Raw genomic sequence first — 13,917 nt, forward strand, 5'->3', positions numbered from 1 at the left:
CCCTGTCAAAAGCCAAGATCATTTGAAAAGCACAAGCAGTAACCAGCCAGAGCAGAAATGAACTGGAGCCACAGACCAACCGAACATGGAAACAAACTGGAGCTGCAAATAAGCTGAAAGCCGGAAAGAAGCCGGGGAAGGTGAAACCAAATTGGAGTCTAAAACATGCTGGAGGCACGAACAGACTCTATGAGCTGAACCTGAGACAAACTGAGGACAGAAACAAATCACCTGAAGCTGCAAACGAGGTGAAGCAGAAACTAGAGAGAGCCTTCCCCGAGCTGGAGACGCAAACTGGCTGGAGTCACAAAGGAACGGCGGCCGCCAGCTCCCCGCAGCATCTCTGCGCGGGCTGAGGGCAGGCATCGTCCGCCGTGCAGGAATCCCGGCGTCTTCCTGGGGGATCCACACCCGGCGCCTATCTCTCGGGCACGAGTGGCTCCGGGAGCGGCCAGTTCGAGCTATTCTGCCGGGTTACAGCAGAGCCAGCGCGGGACCGAAGGGTTCGTCCTGCCAGCAGTGGCTCTGGAAAAGAGCTGGGGAGAAGAAACCAGGTGAGGCTCGGTGGCAGAAGGGGTCGCCGGGGGCTGACCCCCGGGAAGGGCCCCTCAGGCTCCCGCGGCCCCGCGCGGCGGCGCCCCCTGGCGGGGCCTGTGCAGAGCGCTAGGCGGCGCCGCGAGCCTGTCCCGCACCGGGCGCCGCCTGGCGGCCGCGGTGCGACCCCTCAGGAGCGGGAGCGGGATGGGGAGCGGGATGGGGAGCGGGATGGGGAGCGGGAGCGGGATGGGGAGCGGGATGGGGAGCGGGAGCGGGATGGGGAGCGGGAGCGGGATGAGGAGCGGGATGGGGAGCGGGAGCGGGATGGGGAGCGGGATGGGGAGAGGGAGCGGGATGGGGAGCGGGATGGGGAGAGGGAGCGGGATGGGGAGCGGGAGCGGGATGAGGAGCGGGATGGGGAGCGGGAGCGGGATGGGGAGCGGCAGCGGGAGCGCCCAGGGAGGCGAGCTCTGGGCTGTGGGCAGCCGGGCTGCGTGAGGATAAGGCTGGCCATCCGCTCCTGGGAAGGACACTGTTAGGGACGTGAATCCACCATATCAGAGGTTTGTGTCCAAAAGGGAGACAGAGGAGTCGTGTGACTTTATTCGAATAAAGGGAGAGGCCATGGGAATTTCCCACCAGGTGTCTCAGATTGTTGGGGGACTCAGCCCCCTTTTTGTTCCTCTTCCCCACTGGCTGAGGTACAGACGGCCCAATTCGCCTCCTCTACACCCCTCTCGGGTACACACCCCCCTTTTGTTATACAAAAGAAAGAAGGAAAACAAAGGTGTTCAGAATTCTATTAAGTCTTTGGTCTTTTTCTCTAGGTTCAGGAATTTAACACGGCCTTGGCTAAGCAACAGTCCGTGTTGATTAGTAACATTTTCTAGAACTAACAGTTTCTTCTGTTACTTCTTTCTTTATCTGTAAGTTCCTAGCCCTATCTACAAGCAGATTCACATGGTCTGTTTATAAAGACACATTTGTCGTGTTCCTTTCAGACACCGTGGCTGGAATATGGGCACTGTAGCTCGAATACGCACACCATGGCTGGGTTATCACATCCCCAAACACGCCAAAAAGACCCTCACACCCTCCCACTCCCACCTTCAACCCACGAATAACCAGCCACAGCCATAAGGAATTTGTCAAAAACCAGCTTTACCACTGGAGTCACTTGTGGCAGAAAACAAGTTTTCCATGGCTGGAAAGGTCTCATGGAAGAGTCTCGTGTCTCCACCCTCTCCATGGCCGCTCTGGCCATAGGATGTCCCCAGTGCCAGCCACACAGTCCGTATGCCCCACGCAAGGCAAGCACCTTTCCATGCTGGCCCCGGCCATGTCCCGCTGCGCCACCTCAAGCCACATCACCCCCATGTCCCCTCCCAGCCGTGTCCACCCCACGCCCAGGAACACACACTTCCTGCCGCATTTAGATCCCGGAACTGTGCTGTGCTGCCACTTTGAGCCACAGGCGCCGTGCCGCACTCCGTGGCCGTACCCGGAGAAGCCCGGGCAGGGGAAGACGGCGCGGGCACGGCGGCGGCGGGGCGGGGCTCCCTCACGGGGCACAGCGCCTCCGCCTGGCCCGGCCCCGCGCGCTTTCCCCGCCCACCGGCCTTTGCCCGCCAATCAGCTCCCGCTGCCCCCGCGCCTCGGCCAATCGTCACCCGCTCCCTCCCCGCCCACCGCCGGGGCCGCTCCTTCCGGGCCCGCGCCGCCGCTTCCGTCGCGCCGGGGCCGGGCCGGGCCGGGGCCGCCATGGTGCGGGCGTTCGTGCTGCTGGCGCCGGGCGGGCCCGCCGGCCCCGCCCCCTGCCGCGTGCTGTACGCGCGCGCCTTCGGGACCCCCGCCGGCCCCGGCCCCGGGGGCCCCCGGCGGCGCCTCCGCCGCAAGGAGCAGCTGCTGGCCGTGGCCAGGTACGGCGGGCAGCCGCCGCCCCGGGATCCCCTCCTGCGCCTGCTGGGCTCGCTGCGGCACCCGGCACCGAGTGTCCCGCATCTCCCGAGCCCTCTGGAACTGGGACTCCTCCTCCGTCTGCCTGGGATCCCCACAGCAGTGATAGACCCTTTGTGCGATGGGAGGGCTCTTGGGCTTTGACCCCCAGGGCCGGGACACCCCTTGGCTGTGGGACACCTTCCATTCCTGAGGCGAGCCTGTGGCAGCCCCCCTTTCGGGGGACAGGGCTGAGCGAGACCCCCAGGACCATGCCCTCCCGCCATTCCTTCATGGGATCCACCCTTTCTGGGCCTCCTGGGCTCGGCAGGACTCCTGGGACCCTCTTCTGGGACCCTACGGTCCCTGGATGAGGTGGGGGTCCTTAACACAAGGGTCTCCCTTTTCTCTTCCAGGCAAGTGGCCTCCCAGTGTCAACTGCTTCAGTCATCCCTGGGGCGCCCGTCCTCCCCACAGCTTCCCCAGCTGTCCAATGAGCCGATGTCACTCCAAGATGCTCCAGGGGGTCTTTTCCAGATGCCCCCCGGAGACCCATTCCCTGAGCGGGTGACAGTAGTCTGGTTGTCAGTGCTGGCCCTCGCCTTCGCCTTGGTTTGTGAGCCCCAAGAGAATCTGTCGCTGGCTGAGATCACCCTGCGGCGCCTGGCTCCCCGCCTGCTCCTCTCCATGCGCCTCCTCGGCCCCGGCGCTGACGTCCTGCTCCGTCCTGATGCCGCCGATGGCCTCCTGGACCGCCTCCTGCCCCATGGGCAGATGCTTTTCCTCAACGAACGTTTCCTCCAGGCAGTGGACCGAGAGCTGGGTATCAAAGTGTCCCGCTGAGCTACAGATGACATTCCTGCCTATCACCCCCAGATATTTTTGAGGGATGAGAGACAAGGGATCTGAGATGGTCACCAAGCCCCAGTGGGATGGATGAGAAACATAGTTCAGGAATAAAGAGCAACGAGCCAGCTAAGAGCAGGGTTTTAATCCATTTATCCCCCAACACCATCATTAGGGAGAGCTAATAGCCATCCCCATAAATCCACCTGGAGCTGGGACAGTGCCAAGTTCCCGCACTGTGTTCCTGCACCAGTCCACGTGCACATGATGGCGAGTGGAGGCTGCACGTGGCTGTGCACGGACACTAAAAGAGGGACTCTGGATTGTGATTACCCAGCTGGGCACTGTGGGGCAGGCAGGTTTCCCTGGCAGGGGAGACATGGCTTTGGGATGGGACCTTGCCAGGGTACATGGGGCAAGCAGGGATGTGCATCCGGCCCTAAAGCATTGGGGTCTCTGTGTAGAGGATTAAATAATCAGGCAGTGGGGCAGGATGTAGTCTTGTGCCTGGCACAGCAGGGTTCTTCTCCCTAGATGGTGCTGCCTGGGGCCAGGGGATCTGTGTGACACCTTGGGAGGTGGCAGGAGCTGGCACCCACCTACCCAGCTCTGCAGGTGCAGTGGGGAGCAGGGTCCTACCCTAGCAGTTTCTGGCTGCTGGGAAATCCAGGGAGCCAGGAGCTGGCATGCAGAGCTCTTATGCCACTGTGCCAGAAACAGGCTGGGCACTGCCAGGCCGTGCAGAGGGGCTGTCGCAGGGCCAGACCCCAAAGTGCTTTCCTTTGTAACTGCACCAGTAAAGCTGGAGCACCTGAGGGGGGGTGCTGGGCCCTGGGCTTCAGCCATGGTGGGTCTCTCTTGCTGTGCCGGGGGATCTCAGTGTGCGCTGGAGGTGTGGGGGCATTGGAGCCCACTGTGGCATCCCACCCTTAAGGGGAAGGGAGCACCGTCTTCACTTTCCCATGTGACAGCAGCTGTCACATACTGCACCCACAACTGGCTTGAATACAGCCAAGAGCCAAGAGACACATTATCCTGGAGTGTTTCAATGGTGTTAGCAATTAATTGCTGATGAGAATCAACTGGAATCTGAATGTGTGGGCCATTCCATTATTGTGTCTGCACTGATAGAATTCGAGTTTCTGGATTTCAGTATCACCTGATTTATGGCCAAAATTCTCTTGAAAATCAGCCACCTGAATTGGATCAAATGGGATAGTTATTTGTGTGTGATTTTCCTCTCCATCCTGAGATCTAGTAGATTCAGGGGGAGTTGGAGGAGATAAAGAATCATCTTTTCCTGATTCTCTGTCATGGGGGTCACCCTGTGTGTTTCCATCCCATGTATGTCTGCCGGACTTTTCCTGGAACTTTGATATCATGGTCACCATATATGGCACTTTTTTTGGTAGCAGTTTGCTGACCCTGTCCATCATCTGTATTGCAATTTTAAATAAAGGTCATCATGTTATTTCCTCATCATCAGATGAAAATGTTACGTGTATTTTTTTGTCAGGGTGACAGACCTATTTACTGTCTTCCAACTCCCTCACTGGACACAGAAGGTCAGAGTTGTGAGACTGTATATTTTTGCAAATGGTCCAGATGCTCTATCCTGCATTGGTGCTTCCTTTCCCAGAGACCCCATGACCTGGCCTGGGTCAGGCACCACTTGGCTTCTGCTTCTCTTTGATCTCCTCCTGGAGCAAGAGCAGCACCTGCTCCATCACGGTGGATTCCTGTACTGCACAACCAGCTGGATCAGATCATCCAGGATGAAGCAGATCATTTAATTCATCCCTTTCCTACAAGAGGCATCAAAGGAGCACTCAGGAGGGCAGAGAGGGCAGGAGGGTGGAGGTGCCAGGGCTCCTGGGCACCAGAGTGCATGGAATCCTGAGAGGTATGGCTGCAGCAGGGGCCCTGGGTGGCAGAACTGTCTCTGCACTCATTACAGGGGCTGTAGCTGGGCAAGAAGTGCAGACAGGTGGGAGGAGAGGTGCTGCTGGGCTCCATTCCCAACCCCTCATGGCCTCATAGTGCATGGTCAGCATTCACGTTACTGAAGTATCCTACCAGGGATCAGTGCATACTCCCGTGGCACTGGCAATACCTCTGCCACATGTGATTTGGGCTGGACTTTGCCTGATGGGGCACTGCCCCAGGCACAGTCCTGGCACAGGATCCAGTACTGCCCCAGGTACAGTCCTGGCACAGGTGCCAGCCAGTTCGGAGGTTGTGCAGGCTGCCAGCAGGGAAGACAGCCAGTGCTGTGTGGACCCACTGTCAGCCATGGGGCTGGAAGATGAAATCAGGCAGGAGCTGGGAAGCCTCCATGGCATCCCCCTCTACAAGAGCTTCATTGAGGGCTGGCCACAGGTGAAGGCTTTCCAAGCCCGTCCAGACGACCTGCTCATCTCCACCTACCCCAAATCGGGTGAGTGGTCCTGGGGAAGGGTGCAGGGGGGTGGGTGACACCAGCCTTTGTAATGCTGTCCCTGTGCGGCAGGCACAACGTGGCTGAGTGAGATCATGGACATGATCTACCATGATGGTGATGTGGAGAAGTGCCGGCGGGACGCCATCTACAACCGCGTGCCCTTCCTGGAGTTGAAGGCCCCCGAGGAAATGAGTGGTGAGCTTCCCCAGCCTGGCTGCCTGGCTTGGGTGGAGAGGGAACAGAGCCAGCATGGGGGTGAGGGTGCTGGGGCTCACACCTCTAAGTCCCCTGTGCCACAGGCATTGAGCAGCTGGAGAACACCCCATCCCCGCGGCTGGTAAAGACCCATCTCCCAGTCCAGCTTCTTCCGACCTCCTTCTGGGAGAAGGACTGCAAGGTAACATGGCAGGTGCTCCCTGTCTCTCTCCCCATCTGGGCTGCTGGGGAGGAGGCACCACTCTGTACCTCCCAAACACATCCTTGGCTTTCTCCAGATTATCTACATGGCCCGCAACCCCAAGGATGTTGCCATCTCCTACTACTACTTCCACCAGATGGCTAAGATACACCAAGACCCTGGCACAAAGGCCGAGTTCTTGGAGAACTTCATGGCTGGCAAAGGTGTGAGCTGAGCCAAACGGTGCCCACCCTGCCCTCCCTGTGGGAAGGACATCATCCCCCTCTACCCATCTTTTCAGCTAATCCCTTGACCATATCCCACAGTGCCCTATGGATCCTGGTACGACCACGTGCGTGGATGGTGGGAGAAGAAGAAGGAGAAGAAGATACTCTACCTCTTCTATGAGGACATGAAGAAGGTGAGGGTGGGATGTAGGGGAAGGAGCCCTGTTTGCTCCCCAGCTTTTTTGGCAGCCTCCTCATGTCAATCACCCGGCAGGACCCACGGCGGGAGATACAGAAGATCTTGCAGTTCCTGGGCAAGGAGTTGGCAGAGGGAACAGTGGATAGGATCCTGCACCACACTTCCTTCCAGGAGATGAAGAAGAACCCTGCTGCCAACTATGAGACCATACTCCCCGCCTTGATGGATCACAGCATCTCCCCCTTCCTCCGGAAAGGTGTGGGTTCGGCTGGTGGTAGAGGATTTGGGAGGGATGTCCCTGGATTGTATTTCAGCCCCCATCTGTAGCTGCAAATATGTCATGTGTGTGAGGATTTACCCCAGTTACTTTCTTGCCCCCAGGGACTGCTGGAGACTGGAAGAACCACTTCACTGTGGCCCAGAACGAGCGCTTCGACCAGCACTACCAGAAGCTCATGGCAGGCTCTGACCTCCACTTCCAGATGGAAGTGTGAGGGGCTCATCTCCCTTCCCAGGAGGACTGTGCTTCCCCTTGCTTTCCCAGTGGGGAGGATGGATCCAGATGGAGATTCTTGCACTAATTCACTGTTCCCCCTGCAATAAATTGTGATAAATGGAGGTTGAGTCCTTGCCTGCAGGGAAAATGAGGGTGGGGCTTGAACCCCCTGAACTCTATGCAGTGTCCGGGAACACCTTCAGGAGAGAGGGTGGGCACACAGTGGATTTTTACTTAGTGATGGTCAGGTATCACCAGGAGTGGGCACCTTCCCAGAAACCACCACTGGCCCCTGTCAGCTTGGGCTGCCCCAGCCTACCAAGGTGCTTGGAGGGAACAAAGATTGACGATGAATGGAAAATTCCCAGAGCACCAGAAAATCCAGTGCTGCCACAGCCCTTGTGTGCACAGGAGCCTTCATGCCTCTGGGTTGTGGCAAGTTTCTTGACAGAGTGGGTGGTGGTCAGGCTCTCCTTGGCCCAGCTGGAGCTTGGTCTGTGGAACAAAGGTGAAGTGAAACAGCTCCCTGCTGGTATGTGGCCAGGCTTAGTACTATCACTGTCCTTGCTGGATAAAGAACACACCTTTCAGCCTATAACCTGGCTGCACCTTGCCCTTGCTCTGGGATGCCTGGAGCAAACAAATCTCTGTCCCATGGGGGGCAGGGGTATGCTTTGGAGCCCCAAGTTCCCCATTTATACCCCATTTCTGGCCGGTTCTTCAGTTTCCAAGACTGCAGCTTCTTGGCGAGACAGCCTCATGGGTTGTTCTATCCTGAAAGAGATGCAGCCCAGATCCAACTGCTAAAGAGCAGCAGCGCTATGAGGGGACTTGCCTCACAGAAATAAATAATTTTCACACATTCATTTAAATGCCATGACGCCATCTCCAGTGGAGATGCCTTCCACTGGAAGATGTGCTTCCTCAGCTCCTGGCTTTGCCTGCCCTGTTTGCACATGCAGCCAATTTTGCTGGCACATGGACAGCAAAACACCTGAACACCTGCCGTGGCATGCCTCAGCAGGAACTTGGCCCTGGAGATAAAGCAGGGACGTTTTTCTCAAGGCTGCTGACAGCTCAGCTGCTGACCCTGCCCAGCTGCCATCCCTCCTGCCCTTTCCACTCCCTCCCAGCTAAGGTAAAGAGGAACATTTCCCCACCATCGGCACCATTAAACACTTTTCCCAGGAGCACTTGTGCTTTGCAACCCCGCAAACTTTGGACCCGTATTTGAGTGGAGTAGGGGTACGCCCAAAGCCTGAACCCCACATCCCGCTTGCGAGCCGCACGTTGGTGCGAGGAGCTGGGGACGTCCACGCAGGTGACTCTTGGACCAGGACAGGCTGATGTTCCATGTCCCGGGGTGTGGGTTGGGATTTCCTCCCTGTGTTTACTTCAGCGGGTGGAGGGGGGAGCTGTGATTTCCACTCCCACTGCCCGTGTGCGTCCCGACGGTCGCTGAGCACGGCCAGCTCATCACAGGCGTTTGGGGACCGTCCTCATCCCCTTCCCTGCACTCCTCCCACCGCAGCACCGGGACCAGCTGGCTCCAGCCTCCTGTCCCAGCGGTGTCCCCGGCGCTTCCATTTTCCGGGCAGGGGAAGGAAATTAACAAATCCCGCCCCGTAAGCGGCGGGCCAAGCTTTGCCTGCTCCCTGTCAGAGCACCAGGAAAAGAGGCAAGTAGCGGGGGGCTTCGGCCGCCGGCGTTTCGGGGTGCCCCGGCCTCATGGGCGGGGGAGGGTGCGGGGGCTCCGTGTCCCCGCAAGCCCCCGGGAGATGGAAGCAGGACACCAAGCCTCTCAACAAAAGTCACAGCGTGGGGGTTTTGTCGATGGCATGTCCAGCGTTTCTGTCCTGGGCCGTGGGTGGAAAGGCTTCCTAGGGAGAGAGTCCTGTGAGTTCTGCTCCTCGTTCCTGTCTCTGTCAAGTCCTCACTCAAGCCCCCTGAAAGCAAGGCTTCCCCCCCTGCTGTCCGACGACAGGGAGATGGGGAGGAAAAAGCAAAGAGAAAGCAGCCTGCAACTCCAGCCAGGAGGAATGCCTGCGAGTTTTTACGCCCAGGAAGAGCATTGCCAGCTTGGTGTGGGCAGCTGCCCGCTGCCTGTGTGACCTGAGCCCCCAGAGCTGCCATGCCCTCCCACTCGCCCTGCACTGCCCTCTGGGCCCCAAAATCCCCACAGAAAACAGGTGCCACCTCCTCCAATGCCAGCAAGCAGGGCATGGTTTCCTTCCTATGGCCAGGATGGCTGGGTTCCGCAGGGATTTTGGGGCCCTCAGGGAAGCCCCATGATGTTCCTCGCTGCCAGCCAGCCCTGCCACATGTCCCTGTCCCCAGCAGGATGGCTGATTCCGACACCTACCTGCGTCAGCCCTGGCGCACCGTGCACGGCATCCCCATGGTCAATGCCTTCGCCCTCAACTGGGAACGGGTTGACAGTTTCCAGAGCCGCCCCGAGGACATCGTGGTGGTCACCTACCCCAAATCTGGTGAGCATCCCCAGGCACCAAAGGAGGGCCGGGCTCAGTCAGGGAGCCCATGCTGCAGGTGCCTGGGCTGGCACCGGAGGTGTGCCAAAAGGCAACACTGGTAGATGGTGATCCTCTAGGGCCTGAGATGGGCCTCCAGTGGGAATGGCATCAGCTGGACACCCAACCTCTCCCCACCAGGCACCACCTGGGTCAGTGAGATCGTGGACATGGTCCTGAAAGGCGGTGACCCACAAAAATGCAAGGAGGCTGACATTGTGAACCGGGTGCCCATGATGGAGTGTGCTGCTCCTGGGAAGTTACCAGCAGGTAATGGGGTGGCAGAGGGTGGTGGGTGGCAGTGAGTGCTGGATGGGGAGAGGTTTGGCTTTGTATGGGAGGGCACCACAGTGGGATCACTTCTGGGGGAAATCCTTACAGGCACAGACCAGTTGGAGGCAATGCCATCCCCTCGCATCATCAAGACCCACATTCCAGCTCACATCTTGCCCAAATCCTTCTGGGAAAACCGCTGCAAGGTAACAGGCTGGAAAGAACATACTTGGAGGAATCCAGCAGATGTAAGGGGGCTCCATGCCCCCTTGGGACCTTGCAAGTCCCCACATGCCACCAATCTTTCTGCAGATGATCTACGTGGGACGCAACGCCAAGGACGTGGCTGTCTCCTACTACCACTTTGATTTGATGAACAAGTTCCACCCACACCCTGGGACATGGGCCCAATACCTGGAGGAGTTCATGGCTGGCAGAGGTGGGACAGGGCACCCTTGAGTGCATGCAGGGGACCCTGCAGGGGACTGTCACCTCCTGACTGCTCTCCCCATGCAGTGGCGTATGGTTCCTGGTACGACCATGTCAAGGGCTACTGGGAGCGCAGGAAGGATCACCCCATTCTCTACCTCTTCTATGAGGACTTGAAGGAGGTGATGGGGCAGGGGGGATGGTGGTTTGGGCTCTGAGGGTGGCAGGAGGGGTGAGTGTTGGCCTGTGTCGTGCAGGACCTCCGCCGGGAGGTTGCCAAGGTGGCTCAGTTCCTGGGGCAGAAGCTGTCGGATGCGGCGCTGGACACCATCACCCGACACACGTCCTTCGAGGCCATGAGGGACAACCCCGCCACCAACTACACCAGGATGCCCTCTGACATCATGGACCAGAGCGTGTCACCCTTCATGCGCAAAGGTGAGCGGCTGCGGGGGCTTCTGGAGCACTGTGTGCCCCGGCCCTGCTGAGCCCCATCTCGCCCGGCCATAGGCACCACCGGAGACTGGAAGAACCACTTCACCGTGGCCCAGAACGAGCGCTTTGAGCAGGACTATGCGCAGAAGATGTCAGGCACCGACCTGTGCTTCCGCACTCAGATCTGAGGGGACACTGCCAGATGTCCCCCAAATCCACCCTGTGCTGTGGTGGCACTGCTGCCGTTCCTTCCTATCCCCTGGAACTGCTGGAGAGAAATAAAATGTGCTTCCTGACCCTGCCATGGGGTGCTCACTGTCCTGATCCTCTGCTGCTCCCAACCCAGCTGTGCCCCTGGGGCTGCTGTCCTCTTCTTGGGTTGGGGACACCCTCAGCTGCTGTGGTGGGAGAATTGCCATCAGCAGCTCATGGGATTGCAGAAGGTTTTGGCAAACAGCATTTGGGGAGCACGTTGAGTGGGTGTGGGCAGTGAGAGGTCTCCTCCCCCCCCCACACTGTGGGATGTGGCCTGGGACCTGTGGGGCTGAGATGTCCTCTGTGACCCTGCCTGCAGGTCAGTGGCTGCCGGTTTCTCCCTGCAATTGCTCCTCCCTCCCCGCAGCTGCTGGGCTGGCAAATATTACTGCCCTCAGCGTCCTGCCTCTTTCCTTCTCCTTCCCGCAATTACTGCTGCAAGGGTGGCCCCGAATCTCTCTGTCCTCTGCTGTCACCCTCCTGGAGTCACCATCCCGGCATCACTCTCCCGGCGCAGAGCAACAGGTCATTAGGTGAGACGGGTGTGCTGGGGTGCCCTGTGGGTGCTCTGCCCATGCTCAGTCACTCAGAGCTGCATGCTGCAGGGTCCGGGGTGGTGGGTTTGGGGCATTTTGGGTTTGTGTGCAATCAGCAGCCCCACACCTTCCCCTGACCTGTGGTCCCCTGTAGTATCCCCAGGGACCCAGTTCCCTGCTCTCCAGGGGTGCTGAGGCAAGGGAAGAGGTGCTGTTCTGGTCTAGTCCCCTAGGTCTGGGTGATGCTGGCATGCTGTTGGCACCCCTGTCCTTGCTGGGGCTCTGGGTGTGCTCCTGCCCCTGCAGCTGGGACCCCTGTTCCCAGCAGTGGGTGCAGCGATGGCCGCGGTGACCTCTGGTCTGTGCTCTGGTGCTATCGCTGCCGTTCCCTGAGCAGGCACAGTGCCAGGTGACCAGGCTGCCCTGGCTGGTGGCTGCACTGACAGGGTGTGGGGAGCCTCCCCTCCTCAGCCAGCCCTGCCACATGTCCCTGTCCCCAGCAGGATGGCCGATTCGGACACCTACCTGCGGCAGCCCTGGCTCACAGTGCACAGCATCCCCATGGTCAATGCCTTCGTCCACAACTGGGAACGGGTTGACAGTTTCCAGAGCCGCCCCGAGGACATCGTGGTAGTCACCTACCCCAAATCTGGTGAGCATCCCCAAGGCAACCAAAGGTGGGCTGGTACTGGGTGGGCAAGTGAGTTGTTCAGCTGAGACCACCTGCCTGGGGGTATGCAGCACATTTAGGGGCTGTCAGGACAGAGTATAGGATTTCCCTTTTCCCCAATGGCATCTGGATGAGGTCTGAGGCTTTATCACTGCTGGGACACCCAATGCTGCTCTGGCTGCTCCCCTTTATGGGTTCCTTTCCCCAGGCACCACCTGGGTCACCGAGATTGTGGATATGATCCTGCAAGGCGGAGATCCTGAGAAGTGCAAGCGGGACATTATCAGCAAGAGAGTGCCCATGCTGGAGTTCGCTGCCCCTGGGAAGATGACAGCAGGTAGTGAGGTGCAGGGGGACCCCACAGGGGCTGAGTCCCAAGGGTCTTTGCCAAGGGCCCACTGAGGAAGTGCTCTGGGATCCCTCAGGAACAGACCTACTGGCCACCATGGCCTCACCCCGCGTGGTGAAGACTCATCTGCCAGCACATATCCTGCCCAAATCCTTCTGGGAAAACCACTGCAAGGTAACACCCAACACTTGTCCCTGCCCTGGAGGGAATTGCAACAGCCCTGTTCCCCTGAGACAGGAATCTCCTCTGCTCCCTCCAGCACCTTAAGTGTTCATGGGAGTGCTAGGAGCTGGAGCGTCCTCCCTGTTGGGGGTCCTGGGGCTGCCCCTCATACGTCCATGGCCATCTGCAGATGATCTACGTGGGACGCAACGCCAAGGACGTGGCTGTCTCCTACTACCACTTTGATTTGATGAACAAGTTGCTGCCGCACCCTGGGACATGGGCCCAGTACCTGGAGAAGTTCATGGCTGGCAGAGGTGGGACAGGGCACCCTTGAGTGCATGCAGGGGACCCTGCAGGGGACTGTCACCTCCTGACTGCTCTCCCCATGCAGTGGCGTATGGTTCCTGGTACGACCATGTCAAGGGCTACTGGGAGCGCAGGAAGGATCACCCCATTCTCTACCTCTTCTATGAGGACTTGAAGGAGGTGATGGGGCAGGGGGGATGGTGGTTTGGGCTCTGAGGGTGGCAGGAGGGGTGAGTGTTGGCCTGTGTCGCGCAGGACCTCCGCCGGGAGGTTGCCAAGGTGGCTCAGTTCCTGGGGCAGAAGCTGTCGGATGCGGCGCTGGACACCATCACCCGACACACGTCCTTCGAGGCCATGCGGGACAACCCCGCCACCAACTACAGCAGGGTGCCCTCTGACATCATGGACCAGAGCGTGTCACCCTTCATGCGCAAAGGTGAGCGGCTGCGGGGGCTTCTGGAGCACTGTGTGCCCCGGCCCTGCTGAGCCCCATCTCGCCCGGCCACAGGCACCACCGGAGACTGGAAGAACCACTTCACCGTGGCCCAGAACGAGCGCTTTGAGCAGGACTATGCACAGAAGATGTCAGGCACCGACCTGTGCTTCCGCACTCAGATCTGAGGGGACACCGCCAGATGTCCCCCAAATCCACCCTGTGCTGTGGTGGCACTGCTGCCGTTCCTTCCTATCCCCTGGAACTGCTGGAGAGAAATAAAATGTGCTTCCTGACCCTGCCATGGGGTGCTCACTGTCCTGCTCCTCTGCTGCTCCCAACCCAGCTGTGCCCCTGGGGCTGCTGTCCACTTCCTAGGCTGGGGACAAGCAGGTGTCACCCCTCAGCTGCTGTGGTGGGAGAATTGCCATCAGCAGCTCACAGGAATTGCAGAAGGTTTC

The 13,917-nt window shown here is 59.1% G+C and overlaps 4 protein-coding genes across 7 annotated transcripts; all 4 read left to right on the plus strand.

The window, feature by feature from the left end:
• Positions 1 to 2,253: 2,253 nt before the first annotated feature.
• AP5S1 (adaptor related protein complex 5 subunit sigma 1) lies at positions 2,254 to 4,800 on the plus strand. The gene is made up of 2 exons (XM_064417260.1): positions 2,254 to 2,456; positions 2,889 to 4,800. The coding sequence occupies exons 1-2, from the start codon at positions 2,299 to 2,301 to the stop codon at positions 3,313 to 3,315; spliced, it is 585 nt and encodes a 194-aa protein (XP_064273330.1). The 5' UTR covers positions 2,254 to 2,298; the 3' UTR covers positions 3,316 to 4,800.
• A 546-nt stretch (positions 4,801 to 5,346) lies between these two features.
• Positions 5,347 to 7,199, plus strand: LOC135298992 (sulfotransferase 1 family member D1-like). The gene is made up of 7 exons (XM_064417259.1): positions 5,347 to 5,755; positions 5,828 to 5,953; positions 6,058 to 6,155; positions 6,253 to 6,379; positions 6,482 to 6,576; positions 6,657 to 6,837; positions 6,963 to 7,199. Exons 1-7 carry the CDS (start codon positions 5,362 to 5,364, stop codon positions 7,073 to 7,075), a joined length of 1,134 nt encoding a protein of 377 aa, XP_064273329.1. The 5' UTR covers positions 5,347 to 5,361; the 3' UTR covers positions 7,076 to 7,199.
• A 1,064-nt stretch (positions 7,200 to 8,263) lies between these two features.
• Positions 8,264 to 11,046, plus strand: LOC135298995 (sulfotransferase 1B1-like). 3 transcript variants are annotated; one of them, XM_064417264.1, is made up of 8 exons: positions 8,264 to 8,398; positions 9,418 to 9,566; positions 9,747 to 9,875; positions 9,987 to 10,084; positions 10,191 to 10,317; positions 10,395 to 10,489; positions 10,565 to 10,745; positions 10,818 to 11,046. In XM_064417264.1, exons 2-8 carry the CDS (start codon positions 9,419 to 9,421, stop codon positions 10,928 to 10,930), a joined length of 891 nt encoding a protein of 296 aa, XP_064273334.1. In that variant the 5' UTR covers positions 8,264 to 8,398; position 9,418; the 3' UTR covers positions 10,931 to 11,046. The 3 variants fall into 3 exon arrangements, with proteins under 3 accessions (XP_064273334.1, XP_064273335.1, XP_064273333.1); XM_064417265.1 differs by having other exon boundaries at positions 8,378 to 8,398; positions 9,415 to 9,566; XM_064417263.1 differs by lacking the exon at positions 8,264 to 8,398 and adding an exon at positions 8,522 to 8,755.
• A 305-nt stretch (positions 11,047 to 11,351) lies between these two features.
• LOC135298994 (sulfotransferase 1B1-like) lies at positions 11,352 to 13,760 on the plus strand. Of its 2 annotated transcripts, none has more exons than XM_064417261.1 (8): positions 11,352 to 11,530; positions 12,034 to 12,185; positions 12,412 to 12,540; positions 12,629 to 12,726; positions 12,905 to 13,031; positions 13,109 to 13,203; positions 13,279 to 13,459; positions 13,532 to 13,760. In XM_064417261.1, exons 2-8 carry the CDS (start codon positions 12,038 to 12,040, stop codon positions 13,642 to 13,644), a joined length of 891 nt encoding a protein of 296 aa, XP_064273331.1. In that variant the 5' UTR covers positions 11,352 to 11,530; positions 12,034 to 12,037; the 3' UTR covers positions 13,645 to 13,760. The 2 variants fall into 2 exon arrangements, with proteins under 2 accessions (XP_064273331.1, XP_064273332.1); XM_064417262.1 differs by having other exon boundaries at positions 11,354 to 11,530; positions 12,037 to 12,185.
• Positions 13,761 to 13,917: the final 157 nt, after the last annotated feature.

Source organism: Passer domesticus, chromosome 4 (genome assembly GCF_036417665.1).
Source record: "Passer domesticus isolate bPasDom1 chromosome 4, bPasDom1.hap1, whole genome shotgun sequence".
Lineage (NCBI taxonomy): Eukaryota > Metazoa > Chordata > Aves > Passeriformes > Passeridae > Passer > Passer domesticus.

Excerpts from the sequence above, each read along its gene's own strand:
- LOC135298995 (XM_064417264.1), top strand. The coding sequence starts at position 9,419 with ATGGCTGATTCCGACACCTACCTGCGTCAGCCCTGGCGCACCGTGCAC. Across the intron at positions 9,876-9,986 it reads TCCTGGGAAGTTACCAGCAG|GCACAGACCAGTTGGAGGCA; the intron begins GTAATGGGGTGG and ends AAATCCTTACAG. Across the intron at positions 10,746-10,817 it reads GTCACCCTTCATGCGCAAAG|GCACCACCGGAGACTGGAAG; the intron begins GTGAGCGGCTGC and ends GCCCGGCCATAG.
- LOC135298994 (XM_064417261.1), top strand. The coding sequence starts at position 12,038 with ATGGCCGATTCGGACACCTACCTGCGGCAGCCCTGGCTCACAGTGCAC. Across the intron at positions 13,204-13,278 it reads TCTATGAGGACTTGAAGGAG|GACCTCCGCCGGGAGGTTGC; the intron begins GTGATGGGGCAG and ends TGTGTCGCGCAG. Across the intron at positions 13,460-13,531 it reads GTCACCCTTCATGCGCAAAG|GCACCACCGGAGACTGGAAG; the intron begins GTGAGCGGCTGC and ends GCCCGGCCACAG.
- LOC135298992 (XM_064417259.1), top strand. The coding sequence starts at position 5,362 with ATGGTCAGCATTCACGTTACTGAAGTATCCTACCAGGGATCAGTGCAT. Across the intron at positions 6,156-6,252 it reads TCTGGGAGAAGGACTGCAAG|ATTATCTACATGGCCCGCAA; the intron begins GTAACATGGCAG and ends GGCTTTCTCCAG. Across the intron at positions 6,577-6,656 it reads TCTATGAGGACATGAAGAAG|GACCCACGGCGGGAGATACA; the intron begins GTGAGGGTGGGA and ends ATCACCCGGCAG.
- AP5S1 (XM_064417260.1), top strand. The coding sequence starts at position 2,299 with ATGGTGCGGGCGTTCGTGCTGCTGGCGCCGGGCGGGCCCGCCGGCCCC. Across the intron at positions 2,457-2,888 it reads CAGCTGCTGGCCGTGGCCAG|GCAAGTGGCCTCCCAGTGTC; the intron begins GTACGGCGGGCA and ends TTTCTCTTCCAG.